This window comes from Pelodiscus sinensis, chromosome 7 (genome assembly GCF_049634645.1).
Source record: "Pelodiscus sinensis isolate JC-2024 chromosome 7, ASM4963464v1, whole genome shotgun sequence".
Lineage (NCBI taxonomy): Eukaryota > Metazoa > Chordata > Testudines > Trionychidae > Pelodiscus > Pelodiscus sinensis.
Window position 1 is genome coordinate 39,253,787 of NC_134717.1, and position 27,447 is coordinate 39,281,233.

Below are 27,447 nucleotides of genomic sequence, written 5' to 3' on the forward strand. Positions count from 1 at the left end.
AGCTGCCCAGTGTTGAAGAAAGTGCTGCCACTAGCAGCAGTACAGAAGTAATTTTAGCAATATAACAATTTTCCTTTCCCCTCTCTCCCCCCCGCAACACACACACAATAACCCTGAGATCTACCCAAAACTCCTTTTTTTTGTCATTTGCATGGCTCTACAATTACAATACCATGACATTTCAGGATTAAATAGCTGAATTCATAACATTTAGGATTTTTAAAACTTAAACCTTGAAATTGATGAAAATGGACCATGAATTTGCTGAAGACCTATTTATAAAACTAAAAATGTGTGTACATGGCTGTGAAACAGGCTAATGTAGCCTTTGCTCTCCAGAATTCATGAGAGTTCTAAATGAGGGGAGAGAGTCTAGTATTTTCCCAGCTACCCAAGAGTTCATCCCTGTAACTGTTGATACTGAAACACTCCATAAATACATTTGTGTTGATTACTGTATTAGGCCTAGACAATAGGTGACCATGACCAAAAAAGTCTGACCCTACTCTGATTGCAATCAACATGATAAAAATTTCAGTGAGTGCAAAGTACCTTCTTTTCCTTAATCCCCCACTGCAATATTCCCCAGCCACGTTGTGGCTGCTGAAGGAGTGCCTCTGCTTCCCATTAGTGCAGGTGCAAGCTTCTCCAAAGTCTGCAAGGAAGATGTTCTGAGGGTAAGGTCATGGCCAGGCCTCCTTTCCTGAATGGCTTGCAAAGGAGAGCAGCACAGTCTGCTCCCAGCTAAAGGGTCACAGAACTCTTACTGCAGCATACCCCCTGTAGGAGCCCTAGTAATTCTGGCAGCCACTCACAATTCATTCTGAGGCTCCTGCTACAGACCCTGACTCAGGAGCAAGCAGTGGGGCATAAGTACATGAATAAGTGACGTACTCAACTGAGACTTAAGCCTGTTCAGAAGGTCTCCCCAGTAATGGGGCCAATAGTGCAGACTTTCTGTGCCCCTCCTCACAAATGGCATTATGTGGATGCAAATGCAGCTGACATTAGATGAGAACATCTGAGAACTCTGCAAATAATATTTCTCTCTTTCTACTAGATCTGGCTTCCTCTATTCGTAAATGTGCTTCTTCCCTTTCACCGAGTTTATTTTTGCTCCAACACATGCCAACATGTCCATCACCATCATCAATGATGAGGCTATTCATACTACATGTGGAGCAGGGTGTGTGCTGCATCTGTTAACCAGCTGTCTGGCAGGCCCTGCACTAGCACAACTAAAACATTCCAAGGCTATGCTTGGCTATTGGTTCGTAAAGTATCTCAGTTAGGCCCAATTCTTCTAGCATGCACAGAGCCGTCTGCAACATGCTCAGCTCCCACTGGACCCAATCCTTATTGATTAGGAATCAGCCAGAGATCTCACAGTGCTCACTATCTTGCAGGAAGAGCTCTGGCCCAGGCCCATAAAATATGTTCCTATTCTGAAGTGTTTTCAGAATTTTCCTCTATATACCATTACATTTTGACACTTGTCAAAGTCTAGGTCTGATCCTGTAAACCATTGATTTTTCATGGGAGGACAGTGGAATTATCCAGACAGGTAAGTTTTAGCAGGGATGGGCCCTATTTTCCCAGTAATTTTTTTTTTTTTGAGACTCGTATTTACATTAGCTCTGATCTTTCCCTGAGTGGATGTGAAGTAAGCCAAGCCCCTTAGTACATTCATGTAACAGGCAATGTCCTCTTGACGGTGAGGGACAGATAAGAAATAATTAAAAAGGGAAATAATGTTTTTGTAGATACTTTTCTTACATTATTTTCCTTTTACCTGGAAAAGGGGTATTTGAAACAATTCAATTAACACTAATAGTTTCTACATGCAGAGCACTTTACATACATTAATTAATTAACTAGAACCTAAATCATTGTCTTATTAAAGTCAATAGCAGGATTTTCATCAACTTCAGAAAGAGCACAGCTCATGCCCTGATTCATTAAGTAAAACTCATGTATGCAGAAGATAGAGCTTTCTTGGGGATCGGTCCAAGATGGTGGAATAAACTCCTGCAGGAATCATAACAAACCGCACCATCTCCAGTTACAAGTGGATAGCACACTTCTTTGATTACGCCACCTCTAATGGGAACACAGAACAGCACAGACACACACAAAACACCCCAGGCTACCGACACATTACATTGCACAGCACACACGTTTCTCCCCTTAGGGAGAGGATGGCAGAAAGAAGGAACTATACTTGCCAGATGTTAGTCACAGGGCTTACTGTGCTTCTGCAAGGTGCTTAGAAACTATGGTGATGGGAGTCTTACTCATCAGATCACCCTGCTCAGCTAGGTCAGAGGATTATCCCCACTTGCCAAACTGGGAAGATGAGGCAGAGAGGGGAGAAGATTTGTCAAAGATGACAAAGTCAGTGCTGAGACTAGCATGTCGTAGTTCCTGCTTTAGTTTGTTCATCACTCTTGCCTGCCAAGCTCTAAAGGCATAAGGGTAATAACCAACACTACTGCATGAATTTTAAAATATTAGCATGACTTACCCCCAGAATCTGACTGAATAACAGAGCGTAGAGTGGATTTACTGCCCCATTCACAGCTGCACCAACAGATCCAAACAACATATATGGCCACTCTGGAGCATTATATTTCAAAATCCTGGTGACTGGTGCAGGCTCCACGTCCTCTTCTTCCTTCTCAAACATCTTCTAACAAAATAGATTTGATTTATGAAGTATAAACATTCCCGCAAAGCCACCCACAAGAGATTCATCTCCCCACATCACTGTAGCTTTAGTGAGTTCCTCTTCACAGCCCATGTTATCCTGTTCAGACTGGTGCATCACACATCTGTAGAAAATTTCTGGCACTATAACTTCGGCATGTTACTTCACCGTGATCCGATTTTTTTAATGGCATTTTTATTAGCATGGCATCATGGTCATGTTGTTCTGAGCAGGCTGACAATCAACTTTACCCCACCATATGCAGAGTGTATGTCCTGGGCAATCTTTGAGTGCCTGGTGTTGGAATGAAGAGTAGTCCCTGCACCAACCTATCATGCAGCTGCCACTCCCAGCATCAGCCTGTGGAAACTCTGATCCTATGGATAGCCTTCTGTTAAGGGATGGAAGGGGGTAGGGACAGTGCCACAAGAGGCAGCTCATGCCCTGTTACTATGTGGAAGTTAGTAAGTACCACATAGAGGAGCTTCCATGGCTCTTGAAAGCATAATTTTACTCTCTGTGTTCAGATCACCAGACAACTGTGTCTCTCTCAGCTACAACTTATAAGCAAATGTGACCAAGCCAAGACCACCACTGTCTGGGCCTTCCTAGGTTCTCTTAGTTCTGAAAACAGTGCCAGGAGGGAGGAAAACCCCTTTGCTTGCAGATGAGCCATCCATTCATAGAGCTGACTTGAAACTTCCACGGAGTTTCACAGGATTCAGGGCTCAAGAGAGGCTTAGACTCCGAAGAGAAATGTCATGGTGTAAGGGTTGAAAAGCAAGCTGCATTCTTTTGAGAACTATTAAAATGTACACAGGCACCTCATTTCTATATTTTACCTTTTCTTTCAAACTGGTATTTCAAAGGGCTTATAGGAATTGCTCTCTGTCACTCATTGGGAGTAAAATGTTAGCACGTCTCTTAATACATGGGGTACTTAGAGGCCATAAGAAAAAGGGCAGGGAGGGACACCCTTTCTTTCCATTGTCCTTGCACAAGGAAGACTCATAAGAGTGTCTTGCACTCCTGAGCTCCCAGCCGGGGCCTGCTGCCACAAGGGTACCTCCGAGCACTTTTCCTCCAACACCTCAGGAGACAATGGAACATGGATCCATCCTCAGGATAACTTCCCTGATTGCAGTGGAATTATACCCAGGTCAGGAGTATCTTTATGCTTGCTGCTTCCCTACGCTGGCATTATTCCAGCCACTGCAATGCAGACAGGTCACCTTCTCCTCCCTCCAAAACTCTAGGGCCGCAAGAGCCATTACTGAGCCCTCAAATTATTTCCTCACAAGGTGACGTGTTGAATTGTTCATGGTAAATTCTTAAGTAATATTTCAAAACACTGTGGTTGAAGGCACTGAGTAGATGCTGTGTGGGCGATGAACAGGCATCCATTACAAGGAGAACAAACGGAGGCCTCAGAGTTATACACTAATTACACCTCATGTTAGGTGAATTGACCTCATGTCAGATGCAAGAATGCTCATAATTACTCCTGGCTAGTGCAGAGACCCCATGCTTTGATTGAGGAGACAATGACTGTGCTGAGCCCTGCTCATTTATTTAAGTGCTCATTGCCGGAACTTTTTGTACATCATTTTACCAGGAATATGTGGGAGGAGAGGAAGAAGAATGTTCTGCTCTTTCCTTTTGTGTTGGTGAAAGCCAAAGGTGCCAGAGTCACAGCCTTGCAGGCTGGAATCCTATGTTTATCCTTGCACGGTGCTGGCAGCAATAGTGCCACTTTCTACATTGCCCTGTGCAGAGCTGATTAAGTGCTAGGAATTGAGGCTGACAGCATTGCCCGGGGGAGAGGGGGCGGGAAGGGGGCGGGTGGTGTGGAGAGAGGTGGAGGAGAGGGTATGGGGGTTTTAAATAGCCACTGTGCATATTCCTGCACAGATAGTTCTGAAAGGCCATTTAAAGGCATCCTGCCCCTTTCCTCCATGTAGCTGAACCACACCAAGAAACTGATTCAAACCCCAAGGATGTCATCAAAACTCTCCCATTTATGTCAGTGGCCTGAGGAAGCCCCAGTTACACTCTCAGGACTCCCACATGTCCATAGAGCACATGAGAGCCTAGCTCCACAAACAGTGCAACAAACAGTGCAATTTCTACTTCTGAGCAACTGTTATACTCCACAAAATGAGCATTTCCCCTCACGTGGCCTGAACATGTTTTGGAATGTTCACTTCAACCACACTTACACCCAGATCTCTAGTCGTACTCTGTGCTTGGCTTTGTGTGTGGGTATGTACGTATCAGGTGCCACCCAATTGCAGCACTTAGCTCATAAACAGCAGAGGCCAAGAGTCATATCTTTGTTTAAATACCAAAAGGACACATGCAAGATGATGTGTCTCCTCCACAACCACCTATTAGAAAAATACTTATCTGTATATAATTATCAGGGCCAAAAGATATTAAAACATGTTTTATCTATTGGCATTATAATGTCTGACCGTTTGCGTGGATGTGCCTTCTTCATAATGATGCATTCGATACACAGCATCTGACTGGTCTCCTGCAATTGATAACGGATGGCTGGGTACTACATTAGAGAGCTGAGACTGGGAACGCTGCCGAAGGGAAGCTCTGTGAAACAGAAGGGTGAGAAGGTCTGTTCCTCATGCTCTGATACAATATGTGCTTTGAAGATTGGGTCAGGTTTTTTTTAGACTAATATGAGAACCTGGAATCAGAGATTGTTGAAGCAAACTCTGTAACTGCAAAGGCCCAGCATTGCCTTTCATACTGCTTCTTCTTCAGTCTTCTAACTGTGGGAAGGAGGAATTCCACCACAGGAATGGATACTTCTGTTTAGGTTTATATACCATACCTTGTTCTCTTATATCTGAAAACACAGCTTGTAGGGAAATAGCGGGTGTGCATTTCCTGTTAAACTTGCAATATGTTCACCAAAGCCACAGAAAAGTGGGGTTTCCTGCTCCCTCAGAGTACTCAAGTCAGTTTCACCACAGGGTCCACAGTCATGACACAGCAGCTGTATTACACAGTGCTGCAGCATGAGCACTCAGTCCACCTATCCATGATGGGATGGCACCCCAGTCTACAACTGCTGGGTTAGAAGTGTCATCTGATTCAACACGGCCTTAAATTAACAAAATCTCTTGCATGGAAAGAGGATTTCACGGGGACAGAAGTGAGTTGTGAAATCCAAGCAGACTCTGCTTTCATTTTCATAAATGTTTTGATAGCAATGCAGAAGAGAGAAGTATCAAGACCAGCTAGAGCCTGGGGACCCTTTAAATTACTGCCAGAGCACCATGCAGCATGCTGGGGGTGCCCAATATGGTGCGCTCTAGGTGGCACTGAGGGTTAGCTGCCCCCAACCCTGCTCCTTCTGCCCAGGGCCTCGCCCCTCCCTACTTTGCTCAGGGATTCAGCAAGTCTGTCAGCCCCCCTGAATATGAATTGCTTATGGACATGTACATATGAAAACATTATGCCAGAATCCTGATTGCAGGGTGAAAAGGTATCAGACACCATTTTCCACTACCTGTGCAGCTCAAGACAGGATTTGGTCCTATATCTGCCACACAGGGACCATCCTCATCAGTCATTATAGTGTGTGAGATGGATGAGAAGGTTTGTATAGTCAATAAAAAAGGCTACACAAATCAAAGTCCCTGCACTTGCATGAAGCAAGGTCTGTTCTGTCAGTGCAAGAGAATAAGCTAGTCACGTGAATAAGTGCCAGTGCTACTCCCCAGCCTTGTGTGCTGTTGTAAAGCAGGAGTAATACTTGTCTTGTCTGATGTTCAGTATGTTCATTAGTAGGGAGCCCAGAGCAATAAAAGACAACCCACCAATGGCCACCCCTACTTTTCTCCCAAATCTTATGCCCTTTGAACAGGAGGACATAAGATTAGGATGCACATAGGGTGGAGAGAAACTAAATGTAGGAGTCTTTTCTTTAACTTCATGGGCTTGAATGTATCAGTGCACTCTCTACATTTCCACACTTGTGATGCTTCTCTATGCTTTAGCAAAGGTGTTTGCAGCATTCTCTCACTTTGTTCTGCACCATCCAAGGCAGTACAGTCTCCACCCCATGTCATTTAGAAAGTCACCGAAGAATACAAATATCTAGAAATGTATCAAGAGGTGTCAGTATTTTAAAAGCTTACCGCAAACTGCTTCGATAGCTCCCACGGCTAAAAGACTGGACTTTCATAAGGTCTGGCTTAGCAAGCAAGTTATTTTCTGCAATTGTAAAATATGTTAGAAGCTCCTTTGTTTGCAGTAAAATTTAGTTAAACCAATTATTTATTTGCAAAACATTAAAATATTCCCAATTCATAGCTGAGATATTTTGTACATTACCAAAGGAATGTCATCAATTTTTGTTACTATGCCTTAGAATATATGTTTTTGTATTAATTTATATTTGACATATTAAAGTTAGGTACATTTAATATGAACTCAATGAATATAGTATTTTGAAACTGTGGATGTGGCTAGTAAGGGTGTTTCAAAAATTTGTATTACAATTTAAGTGGCAGAAAATGCTTTCATCCTCAAAGATAATCAGTCTATGTTTTTACAGCATTACACAAGTCATTATATTAGCTTTTAACTTCTGCCTCAGATCACCAGTAAAACAAATAGGGTGACCTTGGCATACTCCATAATTTATCTCTTTTTTCAACTCAACATTGCCAAACTGTCAATAGCAAAGGAGATATAAAATGCCAGGGAAATGCAGATGAAAAATTGCTGACAAATCTATGTGAGGGAGGTTGATCAGCATGCATGTGCAAAAGCACATTTTGGATAGCGCTACTGATATATCACTTCTATGAGTACTAAAACTCACCCTTCAGGAAAACCAAAGGAGAACAAACAACTAATATTAACAAGGAATCTATTGATGTTCTGTGTTCTGTGGGATATAACATAATTTCTTAAAAATAGCATAAAACACTTACTTTCCACTGCTGTTTCAGTAAGTGCCTTGTCTCCTTGGCTTTGCAAGGTCACCAGTGTGAAGTAAACCCCTTTCCTTTCCAGTAGCTCCTCATGTGTTCCTCTCTCAACAGCCCTTCCATGCTCAAACCCAATGATGACATCAGCGGCTTTGACTGTGGACAGACGATGGGCTATTGAGACGGCAGTGCGCCCCAGGCGAGCCTGAGAGAGAAAAGATCAACAATATTGTTAGGACAGCAACCTGCTATTCTGAGAGATGCTGAGCTGAATACATACATGCTGGAGCATGATCTGAAGTTCAGTGAAGTAAAAAACTGTCTTAAATTGGCTTTGGATCAAGCCCCTACTCACCTCAGCACCTCTCAGGACCTAGCCCTTGGACTGCAGATTCTTCTGCAGGTATTAGCAGTGCTATATAAATCATTACCAAAGATGCTACATCTCAGGGCAAAGAATGGTCATTTGACTGGTAATTAAAAGGTTCAAGGCTATAAAATTAAACAAGAGTTGTAGTACATATGGAAATTGATGAGAACTCTCCGGTGTCAAGAATGATCGTGCAAGGAGTGAAAAGGGATCACTTACCAAGATAACTCATGCTCTCTGAATTTCTTGCCTTCTCGGAACCATTCTGTAGGAAACATGTGCCTAGCATATAGCCCATCAATTTGGATGTGTAAAAGACCCACATCACTACCGTATCTGTGAACCACAGAACTTTAAAAAACAGCAGTTAACATTCAGAGGTCACACACAGCTCCCTAGACTCTTATATTCCACTGATCAGAGGTGTAAATAACATGCCTCTTCAAACTGTCCCTCAGTTCCTCTCTGCCTCCAGAAACTTGAGAACTTGAGCACTGGAGTAGAGAAGAGAAAGGAGGATCCGTGCTGCTCTGGAGAACCAGTGTAATCAGAAAACAAGAGTTACCTTGATGAGCAACCCCTTTGTCATAGACACCAGAGATTAAAGGAAGACAAAACTGGACAAGACAATGGATCAAAATATTTGTTCTAGAATGAGTTAAACAGAGTCTTCTTAAAAACATAATTATTTTCCCTGTGCAGACTTTCTGGACTCAAGCTGCATTGTATTTGCTCTCCGAGAGAAGTTTCATCCTAAATTAGGTGGGGGTGCACTGTCCAATCTCCCTAATGTGGCAAAAGATCTTGGCTCAGAGGAAGAATGCAAGGTTGTTCCCTGTAAAGAGTCAGCACAGCTGAAAAGCAAGTTTGCCAAGCTCTTGTCAGAGCAACAGAGTTGACCCTGACCAGGCAAGCTTTTCTTAATTCCCAGGGAAGGAAAAGAAACTAAGAAAAAGTCACAGAGGTGGTCTTCCTTCTAGTGTGAAAGAAGCCTCTGACAGCATCATGGGTTCTTGCCTGCCATGGACCAAAATCTCACACAATTGTTTGCTACAAGGCAAAACAAGAGTGTGTCCAGGTAATCTGACTTGGCAGCAATCAGATATGCAGTGAAGGCCTGAGTGATGGATCAAAGGGATCCAGCCATTTCTGACTCTGATGATTGCAGTAGAATGGTTTGACACTTGAGTGATGCTCTGCAAACATGGTTACCTTGCTCTGAATACACCATTCCCACAGATACATTGGGAAGAGAGATAATTCACGTGTTCAGATAATCCATTGGAACCATGTTGTTTGTGAGAAGAAATGCCGTCGGGTCTGTGGAAGAAATCCCTAAATGTATGTGAAGTTTCCTCAGATTTCTATGGGCCATTAACCATCGAGGATATTTAATGAACTCAGCACAGCAGACCTTGGACTTGAAGCAACCAAGTTTAAACATTTTGGCCTCTGTTTTCAAAATGAGATCACAGTTTATTCATGGCAAAAGTGGTGTTAATATTCATAATGAAAAGCAAAACTATTTAAAATTTGATTTATTTCACTTTGCTCTAAAGGTTAAGTCAGACCCATTTTGCCAAAAATGTAACCACACTGCACATTTTTCACGCATAAATGGACCCGAGAAGATCAAGCAGATTTCTGAGGGAAAAATAGGAACATTTCTGAGTAACAGGTGCTTTTGAAATGTATGCTCAAAATATGAATGTTCACATTCTGATCTCAGAATAGTCATTAATTCATTTGAAACCTGTGGATTTTCATATTGATAGACTGTGAACAACAACTAACATCTCTTATTTATATAAAATCATTCTTATTTTGTACAGTTTCAAATGTCCATTTTGGAATGTTAATGTATATAACTAATAGAACTTTTATCGACAGTTCAGCAGATTAATTTTAATGTTTCAGCTTGACAGAAAACATTAACAGCAATTCTGTTATGCTAAGATTATTTAAAAAGGATCAAACAATGGTGTTTAACAGTACAAAAATATCTGCCACATTATGCTTTGAAAATGTATTTCTGGCCCATTAATACTTACTACTAATACAACATAACAAACCTTGTGAAGTGCTTTTTGCACAATAGATTCACTTTCATTGTCCAGTGCTGACGTGGCCATATCGAGTAGCAGGATTTTAGGGTTTCGGACAAGGGCTCGAGCAATAGCTATCCTTTGTTTTTGACCCCCACTCATCTGGCCTCCACCCTCTCCAACAAGAGTGTCAAATTGCTGTATAGAAGAGAAAAATTAAATAAACAACAAAGGATTCTATTCTATTCTCATTGACATCAATAGTAGAAATCTCATGGATTTCTATAGGAGTAGGCCCAAAATTAATAACAACCTTTAGAAGATAAGTACAGTATGTGACAGTGCTAGATCTTTCATAGAGCTGTAGAGCAGATTCCTGCATATTTAACAAACGTTTTCTTCCCAAACTGGGTTTCCCATGTGTGCCAGCCCCAAACCAAATATATATACCAAACAAAATGTAAAGTTATTTTTTACATTGTATAATTCAGCCATAAGAACTGCAACATGGACAAAAATCCCCTATCTCTCCCTCACTATGGGGCAGCCGATCAGCTAACATTCCAGGGACCCAAGTGGCCTTACATGACTCATGGTGATCACTGTAGTGTAGCAATGTCAGGCACATGGACACTGCTTAGTCCAGGCCAGGATTTAGGTGACTGAAAAATTTGTGTGGAGTTAGTGAGGAAGCTGAAGAGCCAGACAGAGCTGCGTGGCCCCGTCTATATCCTATAGGCTAGTGCAGGAGGAGGCTCCAAGATAAGACCAAGGGATTTTGAGTGCAGGAGGGAGCTCAAGGCAGGATGCTAGTGCACAGATTCTATGAGGGATTTAGAGTGTGGAAGGTGGCGCATGGCTAGGCGAGGGGGACAGTTCCCTTTTGGTAGTGCAAGCCCCAGAGAGGTAAGGGAAAGAAAGGGACAGGTGGCCCAATACCCTGCCCTGCACTTGCCTGCAGGCATTGCACCCTACACCTCCCATTGGTCGAGATTCCTGTCCAGTGGGAGTTGTAGGTGGTGGAGCCTGCAGCAAGAGATGCACACAGACAACACTTTTGGCACTTGCAATTCCAGACCAGAGGGGGCAAAGGGAGGAACAGCAGCAGATGGATCCACGTCCCTCTCCAATCCCTCCCTCTCTCCAGGCCAGGCTGAAACACAGGGGCTTTAGTGGCTGCAGCCCAAGGCCTTAACTTAAGGAGTCCCACCAAATGATCTTCACTTTTGGTGACCCAGAGATCTTTTTGTAAGGCACCACTTAGCCCTAGACTGCAACCTCTAAAGCCCTTTTCTTAATCTATCCCTCTTGGGGGGCACAGAAGTCTGAACAACCAATACCTACTGGTGACTGGAATTTGGGGGGTGGAGAACCTCCATATGCCAGATAGTATTAAGATAAGGGGTGGAAGCTGGAAAGGTTTTCCTGGACTATTTAAAAACACATTGAGGTGAGTGGTAGGACTGGATCATAAGTAGGTTTTTGCCTGGGCAGAAATAGACATTGGGGAATATATCAACTGAGTGTTTTCAGTTCTCTGAAGTATTAATTAGAACTGTGAAGCGATTAAAAAAATGAATCACAATTAATCGTGCAATTAAAAAATTTAATCGCGATTAATCACATGCACTGACCCTTTGAAATACTGCTGAGGTGTTTCAAAGGGACAGCACTGCGGGAACCCGGGATCAGCTGGCGTCCTCAGCTGACCCCAGGCTCAATGCAGCTGCCCCTTTGAAACACTGCCCCAGGAGCAGCACCACAGGAGCCCGGGATCAGCTGGAGTCCCCAGCTGACCCTGGACTCTGCTCACGCTGCACCTTTGAAACACAATGGCAGCATTTCTGAGTATGACCTTTCAACCAGTTTTGCACCCACCTTTTAGTAATTGTATACAGACCACATTTCCCTAATGTACTCATGAGAATGTCATATGAGACTGTGTCAAAAGCCTTACTAGCTATCAAAATAAATCATGTGCACAACTTACTTCCCCATCCACGTGCCAATAACCCTGTCAAAGAAAGAAATTAGGTTGGTTTGGCATGATTTGTTCTTGACAAATCCATTGTTCACTATTCCTGATAACCTTATTATCTTCTAGGTGGTTAGAATTGATACCAGTATCTACAGGTATGAAAGCTAGGCTGACAGGTCTATAATACTGTGGGTCCTCTTCTTTCCCTTTTTGAAAGATAGGGAGTATGTTTGCCATTCTCCAATCCTGGTCATGGTTACAGACGGAAAGGAAGAGGAATTTTCCCATTGTTCATCAAGTTCTGATGCAAAACTTTACAACAGGCGCAATTTACCATTGGCAGATCCATGATAAAGTTGTAGGCATTGGCTTCCTTGGCTGCTTTGATTATGTCTTCCATACTAGCATTTTCCCGGCCATAGCGAATGTTCTCTGCAATTGTGGTAGCAAACAGGACTGGTTCTTGCTCAACAATGCCAATCAGTGAGCGCAACCACTGAATGTTCAGGGAGCGAATATCATGGCCATCGAGGGTAACCTACAGAAGAACACCAGTTAAAAGTGAAAAGGCAGCTGCTCTCACACTGCTGTAACAATACGCATCAAATGGAGTTACTTCAGAATCATTATGTTATAAGAGAGATGAAAATCAGCCTAATTTGGACTTCAGACAATATATTCAACAATAAAACTGTAGAAAAAAATAATGAGAACAATGAGCTAGTCCTGCAAGAATATGAATGCTTCTGACACTCTGCTTCCCATGAAGTAAACTGTAGTATTTGCTATACTATATCATATAAATCTTTACACAAGATTAGCTGTTTTGCTCAAAGAGGAATACATTCAGCGAAATCTTATGACAAGACTTTATCATCACAGCATTCCCCTGTGGTTTTCAAATCTATGTATCTATGAAAATCCTAAAATAAATCTCTTCACATGAAAAAATTCACATTTGACTTTTTGTCCTAATTCAGAATGAATTTTTTTTCCAGAAAATGACATTTTATTTAATTAGCCTCAATTTCTAATAACTACACTGCAGGCATTGGTTAAGAGAACTAATTGATGTTTGTAATAAAACTGAAAGAAATATTTCAACTGATTTAGTTTTGGGAGTAGAGGTGGTGCTCTAGAAAATGGAATTTTGCAAAAAAGGATTTTTTTGAAAAAGTTGAGGGAGATTTTTTTTACACAAAACTGTAAAATGAAAATGTATAGGTGTATTGTTTGTTTTTCAGTTGTACATTTTCCTCTCTCTCCTCTGTTCCTTTTTCTCCTTTTTTTTCTTCTCTCCCTCCTTTTTTCACAGACAAAATGGAATGACGAAAAAAAGAGGAAAAGGGAAAGAAAGGAAGGGGGAAGAAACAATGAAAATCACAACATTTTGAAAAGGCAAATGGTCAAAATCTGACAATTTAATACAAAATTTCATAAAAATAACTGAACAAGCAAAAATTCACTCTTCAAACCAGGAAAATCGAAATTACTTTGAAATTTTCCGGGTGTTTTCCCTGTAATTTTCATTCTACTCCAGTTTATAAAATATTTTAGATCCTCAGATGGGAGATGTGATATGCGTATAGAGATTTCTGATTGTTAACATGACTAGGACATGAGGAAATCATGGAACGATTACCATAATATAACTCATTTGTACATGAATAGGTTCAAGCAAGGCTTTCTTTATATTTCATTCACCCTTTGACTCTTAAGTTCAGTTGCTCTCTATTGATCTGTATGTAATTTATTCCTTGAAGCCAAATGTAAATGAAATAAGAATGTTTATACATTAAACTTTTCTGCGGTTGGTAATAAGGCATAGCCAATCCATTCAGCACATAGTGCAGCAGTATCATAGGATAATGGTTACGCATTCTATGCAACATTTCCCAGGCTTTAAAACAGTTTGCCACTTCTGGATTCTCTAGCCTCAATATTATCATTATAGGAATGAGTGCAATTCCTGCTGAACTTTCATATTTAAGTCTTATTTGTAGGGAAACAATTTTTATCCTCACTAAAATCTTTTCTTTCCCATAAATGTTGCTGATTGTATTATTCAGGAGACTCCATAACAGAACTAAACAAGACATCCTGCTCATTTGCTCAGTCACAGAATCCTGCTTACCAACTTTGAGTAAAAACAATGCTACCTTTTAAAGTGACTATGATGAGAAAAACCCTGCTATAGTGAGATACTCACCATGCCCTCTGTAGGGTCATAGAACCGCTGGATGAGCTGTACTGTGGTGCTTTTCCCAGCTCCGCTGGGTCCAACAAAGGCCGTTGTTTCCCCTGATTTAATAACCATGCTGAGATTATCCAAAATCTGAAAGCACAAGAAAGTCCATTCAGGGTAACTAACATTCCTTAAGCCAAACAGATGGAAATCATTGCGTTTTGCTCTCATCTTAAATGAAAAGGTGAAATGAAAACCAAAGGGTTTTTAAGCAAACTGGAGAACTTCCATGTACAGATAATTAACTGCATTATCCTCCATGAAAGATATGCAAGCAGATTCTGCTCTTTGTTTCTTATGCCAGACTCTCACAGAAATCAAAAGGAGTTAGATATATACATCCTAGAGGAGAATTTGGCCTGTATATTTTTTGATGACTCCTGCATATATGTTATGAGTACCTGCTGAACTCTACATAGTATGTTTGCATCAAAGATGTTGTCTGCTGGGTCTAGAAGTGGCTGCTGTAGGAGAAAGAAAGAGCCTGAAGCATGGGCCTGGTGCTTAAACCAAAGTAAGCAAGAGTTATGCTATAGGTAATAGACAGGCTGTGTTAGAAGCAAATGTTTGCCTGCAAGTCAGTGTCTCTCAACACTAGAACTGCTATCACAGATAAATGCACATGAAGTATGTAAATACCTTCCATCAGGACAGTACGAGGACACCCAGGCTGAGGACATGATAAAATAGTTGGAAACAACAGGAGTATAACAATGGGAAGTGAATGCTTTGGAGAAAAGTACAGGGAGAGGTACCAAATGTGTCATTAGTGCGTAAGCGGATACGTACAATGTGTATCATAGATTATTCATTTCTGTCTATAAATATTGGGGTACCTTGACTTAATTCTTTGTCCAGACTAGGGGGCATTAGTAAAATACATACTATCAATTGAGCCAAGTCCATTGTCCCGGGTACAAATACATAGGAACTTGGAGGCCACCTGGCTACCGACACCTATTAATGGATTTCGTTCGACAATAAAACCTGACTGGGGAGGGTTAGCCTCCCACTAGTTCGAATTAAGGGGCTACACAGCCCTTAATTCGAACTAGCTAGTTCGAACTAGGCTTAATCCTCGAACTAGTGGGAGGCTAACCCTCCCCAGCTTTCCCTGGTGGCCACTGTGGGCACCACCAGGGAAACTCGTACGCCCCCCTCCCAGCCCCATAGCCCTTAAAGGGGCACGGGCTGGCTACGGTGCCCGTGCCAGGTGCAAGCCTGCCAGCACCCAGCCAGCAGACCCTGCACCTGGCATGGCTCGAGCCAGCCACCTGATGCCCCCCAGCCCTCCGCCTCTTCCCGGGGACCAGGCTGGCAGCTCTCGGGAGCCTGCCCAGGACTGCAAGAGGCAGGCACCCGCCTGGTCTAGTGCAGACATCGTGGACCTCGTCCACGACCTCCGCACTAGGCACAGGAAAGTGGCCGTCTAGGCCAGGAGAGCTGCCAGCCTGGCCACCCAGGAGCAGGTTTGCATGAAAATCAAGGTGGTCCACTGAGACCCCTGACCCTGAGCCCTGAGCTTAGAATGGCCGTACTGGGTCAGACCAAAGGTCCATCTAGCCCAGTAGCCTGTCTGCTGACAGCGGCCAACCCTAGGGACCCTGGAGGGGATGGACCAAAGACAGTGACCAAGCCATTTGTCTCATGCCATCCCTCTCCAGCCTTCCACAAACTTCGGGCAGGGACACCACTCCTACCCCCTGGCTAATACCACTCCATGGACCCAACCTCCATGAATTGATCTCACTTCTCTTTCAACTCTGTTCTAGTTCTAGCCTTCACCGCCTCCTGCAGCAAGGAGTTCCACAGGTTGACTATTTGCTTTGTGAAGAAGAACTTTCTGTTATTAGTTTGAAGCCTGCTACCCATTCCTTTCCTTTGGTGTCCTCTAGTCCTTTTATTATGGGAACTAATGAAAAAAGTTAGTTCTCCACCCCACTCATGCTTTTATAGACCTCTATCATATCCCCCCTCCATCTCCTCTTTTCTAAGCTGAAAAGTCCCAGTCTCTTTAGCCTCTCTTCATATAGGACCTGTTCCAAACCCCTCATCATTGTAGTTGCCCTCTCCTCTCCCATCCTCTCTCTTCCCCTCTCCCACCTGCTTTTCCCAGTCTCCCCCAGTTTTGTTTAATAAAGAGAGATTCTATTTTTGAACACAATTGTCCTTTATTTTGTACATCAGGAAGGGGGGTTAGGGAGGGGTAAGTGGAAGGAGGTGAGGGAGGTTATGGGGTACGAGCCCCCAATGGGGAGGACTGGGCTGGCTCTGCGGGCTTCTGGGGGTGGAACCTCTCCTGCAGCCCCCCGATTGCCCCTTCTCCCTAGATGGCAGCCTGCGGCAAGTGCAGCCGGGCTGATGGCCGAGTGGTGTGATGTGCCCAGTGTGGGTACTCCGGGCAATCCAAGCCAGGACTGTTTTGCAAGCAGGGCACCCCTGAGAACTGTCTGTCCGGGGTGGGGGTCGGGTCCCTTGAAGCACAGCCCTCGGCTAGCCTGAGACAGCAGCTCCACGCTCTAAGTCCTCATCTGATGCGCTGCCGGCACTGCTTCCAGCCATCCTTAACCCCGGTTCAGGGTCCACTCTGTGTGGACATGCTAGTTCGAATTAGCAAAATGCTAATTCGAACTAGTTTTTTAGTCTGGATGCGTTAGTTCGAATTAGCTTAGTTCGAATTGACTAATTCAAACTAACTTAGTTCGAATTAGTGCTGTAGTGTAGACATACCCTTACTTCCCATGCTATTCTTGTATACATTTATAGAACCATGTAATTGATTAAGGAGATCTTTAACAATCTGAAAACTAAAAGGAATCCCATAAAAAGTGGAAATATAGATGAATTGCTAAGGGGACATACAAAAGAACAGAGACAAATTCAGAAAGACTAAAGCACAACATGAATACACATAGCAGGGGACATAAAAGGGAATATGAACAGATTCTTTAAATACATTAAGAGCAAGAAAGTGATGAAGCAAAATGTATGTCTTCTACTTAGCAAAGAAGGAGACCTAATTGCTATCATCAAGAAGACTTCTTCAGACTTCACTAAACAGATTAATGGTGACCAGATATTAAGCTCAATTAATAATTAACTTTTAAAATATTAACAAAAAGAGTGAAGGACGCAAGACAGAACAGGGAAAGAACAGGTTAAAGACTCTTTAGATAAGTGAGAGATAGGACAAGATGAAATTCAACTTTTATAGCTCAAGGAGTTACTGAAGAAATCCCAGAACTGTTAATAATTGCTTTCGAGAACTCATGGAGGATGAGTGAGGTCCCAGAGGTTGGAAAAGGGCAAACATAGTACAGGTTGAATCGCTGTGGTCTGGGACTCTCTAGTCTAGCAATATCCATGATCCAGCAGGACCATGGATGTTGTTGGACTAGAGAGCCCCTGTACAGAGGTTTCTGGCAGCTGGGAGCAGAGCCAGCCAGTGGTGTTAGTGGAGCCCCAGAACACATGGGGCACTAGAACCCACAGTAGGCAGAGCCAGGAAGCCAATGGGGCTGCCAACGTCTGCATGGTGAGGTAGGCCACAGAGCCAGAAAGCCGGCACTGACGACACCAAAATAATGAAATGCCTACTTTTAAAGAAAGAACTTGTGCTTTTAGAAAATAACCTCTAATGTAGGAGTTTATAGACTAGTGGCATAAAAGCACATTCTATTTAGTTACAGTAAATTATTCAAAAGAGAAATTATGAATAATCACCTTTACTTCTGGCCTGGATGGGTAATGGAATGTTACATTATGGAATTCAATTTCACCTCTTACTTTTTCCAGCTTGTAGCCCTCTTCGGACATGCAGTCAATGACAGGCTTCTAAAGTAGAATTTGTCATGTTATTTACTTGTTAAACAACTGCGACTTTGCTGCAGTAGATACAGTATTCCCTCCAACATACAGAACAATGACATTTCATTTTGAACTGCTCTGGGCTATACTCCAAAGCGGTACAGAATCTGCTACAGGAGCATAAGACTTTAAACTAAATTGATAATGTGGTTGTCACTGGTGAGGAAAGTTGGGAAGAGAAATGACTTCTGTGTTAGGCACACTGCCATCTATGTCACTTGGGAAAAGCCATTAGAAAGTCTGGGGAGTTGTCATGGCAAAGCATAAAGAGATTGTGGTTTTGTTATAGTAATACATTCAAGGAAAAGTCACAGCACATAATGGTTTAAATTAAAGAGTGAGTTCACTGTCTATTAGAATCATGTTAAATAATACATAAAGATGGCATAACAACAACTAAAACCGCAAAGAATCACAGCTCTAAAAACACAGCCAATTTTTGCCTTGGCAGCAAGCACTTCAAGTAACAAGTACCATTTCACACGTGTACATGGGCATAAATCAGGAGTAACTTCATTACAGGCAATGGAACTGCATCAGTCTGAGACTGGTACAAAGGGTTTGAGATCCCATGACTTTATGAAATCACTATTTAGTGATAAAAAATCATGGTTATAACAAATTATACAGCTATATTCATCTTATTTCACCTGTAATTGTCACAAGTATAGTAAGATCAACAGTGTAATCTAACAACATGCTCTGTGGCTAAATGATATTTTTTGTTCTCATCTAACCATATAGACAGGCTTAGGGAGACAGAGCCTCAGCTGGTGCACATCTGTATAGCCTAATAACATCAATGGTGCTATATCAGTTGGAGATCTGTTAGGTGTTTCCTGGAGTGTGGCTAACGTATTAATATGAAGACCTTCTGTGCATTTAGCCTTAATTCATAGCTAGGGCCCTACCAAATTACTGGCCCAATTTGGTCAATAGGACTTTAAAATTGGTAAATTTCAGGATTTCAGACACTGAAATCTGAAATTTCACAGTGTTATAATTGTAGGGGTCCTGATCCTAAAAGGAGTTATATGGAGTTCACAAGGTTATTGCATGGGGGTGGTTGTATTGCTATCTTACTTCTGAGCAGCTACAAACAGCAGCATTGCCATTAGTGCTGGACAACTGGAGAGCGGTGGCTGCTGACCAGGAATCCAGCTCTGAAGGCAGAGCTACCTCAGCAGCTGCTCAGAAGCAAGGATATCATGGTATAGTATTGCCACCCTTACTTCTGTACTGCCGGCTGCAGAGCTGGATCCTTAGGTAGCAGCTGCCACTCTTTGACCACCCAGCTCTGACAAGAGCAGTACAGAACTAAGGGTGATGTGGGTATGGGATTGCCACCTTTACTTCTGCACTGCTGTTGGTGGAGTGCTGCCTTCAGACCTGGACCCCCAGCCTATATTACATCACTCCTAAGTTGCCCAGCTCTGAAGACAGTGTAGAAGTAAGAGTGACAATATTGTGACCCTCCTAAAATAACCCTGTGAGCACCCGTGAAACTCCCTTTTGAGTAAACACCTCCCATCTAAGAAATGCTGGTCTCCCCTGTGAAATCTATATGGTAACAGGTAAAAACACTCATAAGGCACCAGATTTCATGTGACACATTTTGCATGACTGTGACTTTGGTAGGACCCTATTCGTAGCAGATCATTAGGGGCACTTATGAGACCTGAACATTAAATATCAGTATTTGGTAAAAACTTGAATATTCATAAACAAAACCTTTAAAGATATTGATTCAATGGTCTCTTTGAATTGCAGGTAGGTCTTTCTCTTGTGCAGTCAGTGTTCCCTTAATTACCCTCATGTTTCTCAGTTACATTGTTAATAAGGGTTTATGAGGCTTGGAGCTTATTTAACTAATTTTTCACAGCAGACTGATAGAGCTGAGGAATTCTGTACTTACTCTATCTATTGTCTCAAAGATGGTTGTTGCAGCCCCGCGGCCGGTGGCAAACGCCTCCAAAGAAGGAGAAGCCTGACCAAGACTTAAAGCACCTATTAAGACTCCAAAGAAAACCTGAAAAAGTAGAGGAGGACATTGAATGTTTTGATTAGTTTTTACTTTAAAGCTTAGAAAACAATCTGGTACAGAACGTGGGTGGTAACTAAGGATGTTAAGGACTAGTCGACTATCCGATAAGCAAATGCTTATCAGATAGTTGAGTCGACTAGCTGATTCCCCCCCCCCCCCCCCCCCCCCCCCCGCTGCCTCTATCAGATAGAGGCAACAAAGAGAGGGAAAAGGGTACTTCAAAGCGGCAGCACCACACAAGCTGATCCCTGACTCAGCTGTGTGGCACTGCCCCTTTCAAACTCCACCTCGGCATTTCAAAGCAGTGCCACACAGAGCTGACCCTGAGCTCCATGCGGCGCTGCCCCTTTGAAACATCGCCACAGTGTTTGCGTGGAGCCCAGGGTCAGCAGTGGAGTCCCCAGCTGAACAGGCTCCACGTGGCATTTCAAAGTGCCAGCACAGTATGGAGTCCTGGTTCAGCAGAGGACTCAGAGTCCCCCACTGATCCCAGGCTCCATGAGAGCACTTCCATTTTGAAATGCACAAGAGCCTCAGCTAGGGACTCTTGTACATTTCAAAGCTGGCACCTGCGTGCAGCCTGAAGTCAGTGGGACTTCCCGCTGGCCCCGGGCTGTAGGCAGAGTTCTGCATTCCTCCTTTGAAATGTACAAGAGCCCCTACTGGGGCTCTTGTACATTTCAAAGGAGGAATGCAGAAGTGCCTATCAACTGGTTGAGTAGTCGATGGAAATTCCATTGACTACTCGACTAGTAAATTACTCAATATTTAACATCCTTAGTGGTAGGTCAATAAGGGCTGAGACTTCTGGACATGTTTGGGACCAGCAAGCAGGAGAGATGCTTCAATACTTGAAAACATATTGGAAGATATAATAATGTGCCCTTGTATTTGGAGTTTTAAACACATTGCACTACTTGGCATTACTCTTGATCAGCAGCTTTTAAATACTCTGGTTGAATTACATTCTCTGTTAGTGTGGGACCTATGGCTGGACATATATCATACCTGCAAACCTTATTACAAAGGCAGGTTCCTGTCTCTGAGAGATTTCCCCTCTTCCCACTATGTACAAGTGAACCATAGCAGTCATGCCTATGCCATCAGAACCCATACTCCACTTGCTAGTACTTGAACTGAGCAACTGTGGGATGGGACAGTGTACAGGCTCCTTTGGCAGAATTTGTACCACTTCATAGTTGCTGTATTCACAGGAATATAGTAAGATCAACTCCACTCCTGCAGTATACACACATTCCTGCTCCAGTTTTACAAATTAATGCACTTGCAGCCGTTCACCCCAACCCTGCCCAAGGAGACCGTTCTTCCCCAGTCCGAGCCAGGAACCCATGGAAGGAATCACTTGCTGATCACCCATTTCTTAAAATCATAGGCTCTTCTCCCTTTGTGCTAAGTCAGGGTAGCGCGAGAGGAGATCTGACATGGGATCTGAAGAAAGGCCACGTTCATCACTAGAGAGCTCTGCCAGCAGGGGCCAACTCCAGTGGGCTGAGGATGCTGCACTCCATGAGCCCAACAGGGGGAGGTAGGGAAGCTGGGGATGAGGCCACAATGGTGAAAGCATTTGCCAGAACTTGACGTCACTGGAACCTGAGACTGTTCAGCCCCAAACCACTTTTATGAAGGTGCATAAATCTGGTGCCTGACTGTAGGCTCCCAAGTCTGAAAGTGTTGGTCATTCTAATCAGGGACAAGGAACTCATAGAACAGGGCACTGGGGCCAGAGATCAAGGAAGAGGAAAGCCTTCGTCAATTTATATTATACTCCTACACCCCACTCACAGCTGTGGAATTCTGCTAAGCAGTCAAGGACTCAACTAGCCTTCTGAGAACAACATCCATTTGTAAAGGAGAAGCTGGCAGGGTGTGGCAGGTAAGCTTTCCCGCCTGTGGAGAAGGAAAAATGCACAGGAGCAGATTTGTCCTCTCATTAAATTATTATAACTGACTCCCCTGAACTCATGCAAGTTACATTGCCGTAAAATGAGAGAAAGCAAGAGGAAACAGGCCCAATGGTTTTGGTTATAACAAGGAAAAGTGTTGTTTGAGCAACCCTTGTAGAATTAATGGATGTGCACTCCAGAACCTCTCAGACACCCAGGAAGATATATTTGGAGACCACATGTAGCTGTTTAAAGTGCTAAGTGAGAAATCTGATGCAAAAGAGAGATGATTGGCAACTCAGAAAGGAATTGGAGGAAAGAAGGGCAGCATTTGAGACAGTCCTTTCCAGCAATGGCTACAGTTTGTCAGCTAGAAGATAGTTCTCCGCTGGCTACCATTTACCCCTTGGGAGTGCAGAACTACAGTTATTGGACACAAGTCAAGGGCATCTCTGGCCTGCTTTGTCACTGAATTGGCCTGTTAGTGCCAAGTGTAATTTCAGGTTATTCCATCTGAGGGCCATCTGACAGCGGTGGAGAATAATTAAAACTTCTAAGGATTCAGGTTCCCTAACCTTTAAACCACTGTTATCTAGAACAGCCATTCTACTTCACCTAACAGCTTCCTGAGTTGCATAGAAGTTGGCATAACATGCTTCCAGATCTCTACTGCAGGAACCAGAGTTTGAAGTTTGTAGACAGAAATAACAGCCATGTTCTGGAGTAGAGGGGACAAAGTTTCCCCCCAAAATAGGATATTTTGCCATTTTATATTTGGCAATTAAATGTGAGAGCAAAGAGCAGAAAAGAAAAGCATGGCCAGACAATATTCACCACTCTGAAAGCTAGGTAATAATTCATGTACATTTCAGGAACAGATATGCAAGGGGCAAGTATAATATTGAGTACCTGTAAGAGAGTCCCAGGTGAGTACTCGTCTTCTTCAAGGACAAGTTTTGAGCCATACCAAAAAGCTAGTGCATAACATAGGAAGATTATGAACCAGATGTACCCAGTGAAGAATCCCATTATCATCCCTTTTCTGATTCCCCAACGCTGAGCAAATACCAGGTTTTTATCATATCTGAAGACAGAATAAAAAATGGAAGTTGATGAAATGCATTTAATAGAAAACTAGGATGAGCAAAGAGCAAAACAATGAGGCTGTTTCATGGAGGGATGATCCTTCTGTAATACAGTGGATAGATATCATCAAAAATTTAGCATTTACTACTCTGCAATAAGATCCCAGTGCTGCTTTCACTGAAATTAACTACAAAACTGCTTATGTTTCCGTTTGGTACAGTAGCAGCCTCAGACAATAAAATTGTAGAATATTCTATTATCAGTATTTGAAAATATCAGCGTTACTATAACTACCTGCAGTAACTGAATTTTCACTGTTCAAATGTAGAAATTTTGGATAATTTGTGACAAACGTGCAACCATGTTGTATTTTAAATTAATTTAAAAGAGAATTGCAGTATAATGCATCAATTCACTATAACTAATTACAAAGTGTAACTCACTGCAAAAAATATAAATGAAAACAAGCTGCTGCTTGTAATCAATTTCACTTTCACTTTTCAGGCTCCATAATACAATATTTAGGTTGCAAGCAATGTGAGAAACATATGTATGTATTTCCAGATACAGTCCTTACATCATTTGCAACTCACACCAAATTTAAAAAAAATCATAGAATCATTTCTGTTGGGTTTTCAGCATCCATAATTTTTTTTAAAGATCTGCTCTGGATCACTGCAATAATTAAAACTTGTTATTTTCTAAATAATAATATAATGTACCTTACAGCAGCTCAGTTAATCTGCTGCCTTTTTCGCATACAGTATTCAGATACTGAGTTTCCGGACTTCCAAACAGGTTGCATTTCCATCAATTAATTTCTCATTGAATGACACCCATACTTAGGGTATGTCTACACCTGTAGCCTAATTCGAAATAGGGCTGCAAATGTAGGCATTCAAAATTGCAAATCAAGCCTGGGATTTAAATATCCCGCGCTTGATTTGCATCTTCCTGGACGGGCGCCATTTTTGGAATTGACAAGCCCGGAATAACTGCCCGCGTCTACACACGGCAGTGAAACGGGCATTCAAAATAAAGCCCTATTTTGAAATACCTGTTATTCCTCCTGCAATGAGGTTTAACAGGTATTTTGAAATAGGGCTTTATTTCGAACGCCCGTTTCTCTGTCGCATGTAGTGGAAGGGGCAGTTATTCTGGGCTTGTCAATTTCAAAAAATGGCGCCCGGCCGGGAAGATGCAAATCAAGTGCAGGATATTTAAATCTCGGGCTTGATTTGCAATTTCAAATGCCTACATTTGCAGTCCTATTTCGAATTAGGCTGCAGGTATAGACATAAGCTATAGTAACAGTATTTCTAAAATCCGTTTTGAAAGGTTCATTTTAGAGACATTATTAAATATGGATACATAGATGTATTCCTATTTAATAAGCAGCTGTATGTAAGTGGGAATGTCAACAGTGAAAATGGGAATTTTATTGGCAAAGTAGCTCTTGCTATTGAGAGGAATGTGGAGGGAACAGTTCAATACGGTGTGCATCAGTTTGCAGCCATTTAGAGCCCTGTGGCTGAAATTTGTGCCTCTGCTTGGCTTGAAATAGCTTGCCCATGATGACTTTCTAAGAACACTGAAAAAGCTACATGTTTGCCAGGGTTTTAGGAAAGGATGAGAGCACACTCCTGGAGGAAGTGGGCAGGTGGAAAGGTGTTATTCTGGGGCTGTACTTCACTGGCTGGTTGAGTTATAAGGAGTTAAAGTTTATGGATGCATGATGCTGCTGGCTGGCTGAGTTGATGAGTTACCTTTGAGTATGGTTTTTGCATGGTCATTATTTTCTAGTTTTCAGACTAACTCCCACAGCCCAGGACTTTATGATAACCTTGAAAAAAGAACTATTGTTTCAAATAAGGAACCTCATAGAAATGTGACTGAACAAACCTCTGCACTTCTTTCCTCTCCCCACCAAAAGCAGCCACTGTTCTGATTGATGACAGCACTTCATCAGCCACAGCACCAGCTTTTGCATATGCCTTTAGCTCGAGGCCAGTCATTTTTGCCACAGTCTAAAAAGCCATAAGAAGTATTAGTGGCAAAAGATTATCCTGCTCCAGTTTTAGCGCTTACTGTACAGTGTTTAATCAACTGAACATTGTCAGCTAACTCCTCATTGTCTACAATAATAGCCATTCCTTGTGTCTCACCAATGTACTGTAAGCACAATTTATAGAGCACAGATTTTTATTATACACTTTGTCTCCTCCAGCTCGTCTGTGATGTTGTGTTAGTGCATAAACCTACACTAGCAAGCAGCACAAAGCACACCTGCCTTCTGGGCAGCTCGGCCATGCCCCATTGCCAACTACTCTGCTGAATGTGAGAGTCACTGGGGAAAGCAACTGACAATGAGGGTTTCACATTCTCCTCCTTCATTGCTCCTGCATGTGTATAAGCAACTCGGGGAAGGGGAAGGCAGAGTTAAGCAGCAAAGGAAGGAGTCATAGAGAATGCCAGCGGGAAAAAGAGGGGAGCAGTGGCTATAAAGTCCAGGTGCTGCCCAGTTTCCAGTGCTCAGTGGGGCCCACAGACTTGTCAGCCCCTGGGGCAAGGTGTGGAGGGATGGGCTCTACAATCCCAGAAGGGGCGGGGTCTTGGGTGGAAGGGGCAGAGCTAGTAGCAGCCAGCCCTCAGTGCCATCCAGAGCATACTGCATTGGGCCCCACAGACCCACTTGGAGCAGGATGTACAGCACTCTAGTGGCAATTTAAAGGGCCCAGGGCTCCAGTCATCACTGCCCCTGTGGAAGCGGTGGTTGCAGTCTGGACCCCTGGACCCTTTTGAATTGCCGGACCCCAAGAGAGCTGCCACCTTTCCCCTCTCTCTAGCATTCGTGGGTCTGCCAGTGCTGAATCACTCTTCAGTTGACAATAAGGAGAAAGGAAAAGCAGGAAGCACCAGTTTCCCAATTTCCCACTTGTCTGTGTATCTGCTCCTTGTCAATAGGCTAGTTTCAGGAATAGAATGAGTGACACTTGAGCATTCCCTCTTTGTTCTCTGTGGCAGTCCCTAGCAAAGCCACTGGGAACCAGATGCATGAGCAGTGGTAGGAACTCATTCAAGTCTATCCCTTCCACATCTTTTTTGATTCCAAGACAGTAATCCACTGTAAAGCGGCCACCCAGCCTTAAAAGCAGATTAGGCTTTTCCACCCACACACCTTGGTACACCGGAAAACTAGGAGTACAGTGAACTGTCAGAGACGGAAAGAATATCCTTCAGATAGCAGAGAGGTGGAAACGCCATAGGACAAGATAGGAGAGGGTGACCCAGATATCAGGTACATTGGGTTTGTGGAGGAGAAAAAAAGAGAAACTGGGGCCACAAAGAGGAGGAGTCGTGGATGTAGACCAGAGGGAGAGAGAGTTATTATATGGAGAGATAGGGGGAGGCAGAGGCAGATTAAGGAGTGGAAACATTCAATGGATGGAAGAGCAAAATGACAAAGGGATAGATGGGAAATAGAGCAGCCCCTGCAGAGAAAATGCAGAGCAAGAATAGCCACACAGAACTTTAGTTTACTTTTGATTTTATGTTTAGACACTTCGCTGCATTTCCAGAGGCAGGAACCCATTTCAGAAAAGGAAAAGCTTTGGTTCAAGTGCAGTTGGGATAGTGAAAAGGGAGGAGCAGGGAAAGAAGCAAAAAAGACAGGATGTTAGACCAGCACATCCCTTTCACACATACATGCCCAGTCCAAACCCCTAGTTGGCCCCATATACTACTATCTCACTTGTCTAAATTATCTTCCCATTAAGACATGAACTGCCTTGAAAGCTCTTACCAAGCCCAGAGTAGCTGCCCCAAGCCCAAGTAGTGGGCTGACAGCAATAATAACCATGGTCAGTTTCCAGCCACTCACAAATCCTAACAGGAATCCAGAAATAAAGGTGGTGAAGCGCTGGATGAAGAGAGCTGCTTGGTCAGCAATAGCATCATTGATTTTGTTGACATCACTGTAGAGAACAGGAACAACAGCAAAGACAGATTAATCTCATTTGCTCTGTATCATAATAGAGCTAAACTGGGGCCCTGTAATTTTCTTTGTCCCTATTCTACCCCCATATCACCACTTTCAGAAAGTCTGGGCCGTAGTGAGGAGGAGTTGGTACAATTCCCCGCCTCCCCCACGCCATCCAGCGGCAAGAGGGGTATTTGTGCATTCAATCTAAAGGACTTCCCCCAGGAGCCGAGTGTCCTTGCCTTAGTCCCTTAAATTAGA

General features: G+C 43.0%; 1 protein-coding gene across 5 annotated transcripts in view; it reads right to left on the minus strand.

The window, feature by feature from the left end:
• Positions 1 to 27,447, minus strand: part of ABCB11 (ATP binding cassette subfamily B member 11) — a 72,121-nt gene that overhangs the window by 21,249 nt on the left and 23,425 nt on the right. For 4 of the 5 annotated variants that reach the window (XM_075933556.1, XM_014579869.3, XM_075933557.1 and 1 more), the window contains 12 exons: positions 27,010 to 27,181; positions 25,110 to 25,234; positions 23,031 to 23,205; positions 20,089 to 20,202; positions 18,030 to 18,140; positions 14,271 to 14,396; positions 12,396 to 12,599; positions 10,111 to 10,281; positions 7,672 to 7,873; positions 6,871 to 6,946; positions 5,182 to 5,314; positions 2,525 to 2,689 (listed from right to left, as the gene is read on the minus strand). In XM_075933556.1, the coding sequence (XP_075789671.1) occupies positions 2,525 to 2,689; positions 5,182 to 5,314; positions 6,871 to 6,946; positions 7,672 to 7,873; positions 10,111 to 10,281; positions 12,396 to 12,599; positions 14,271 to 14,396; positions 18,030 to 18,140; positions 20,089 to 20,202; positions 23,031 to 23,205; positions 25,110 to 25,234; positions 27,010 to 27,181 (1,774 nt within the window). The remainder of the gene's footprint in view (positions 1 to 2,524; positions 2,690 to 5,181; positions 5,315 to 6,870; positions 6,947 to 7,671; positions 7,874 to 10,110; positions 10,282 to 12,395; positions 12,600 to 14,270; positions 14,397 to 18,029; positions 18,141 to 20,088; positions 20,203 to 23,030; positions 23,206 to 25,109; positions 25,235 to 27,009; positions 27,182 to 27,447) is intronic. The other variant, XM_075933558.1, reaches the window with a different exon arrangement.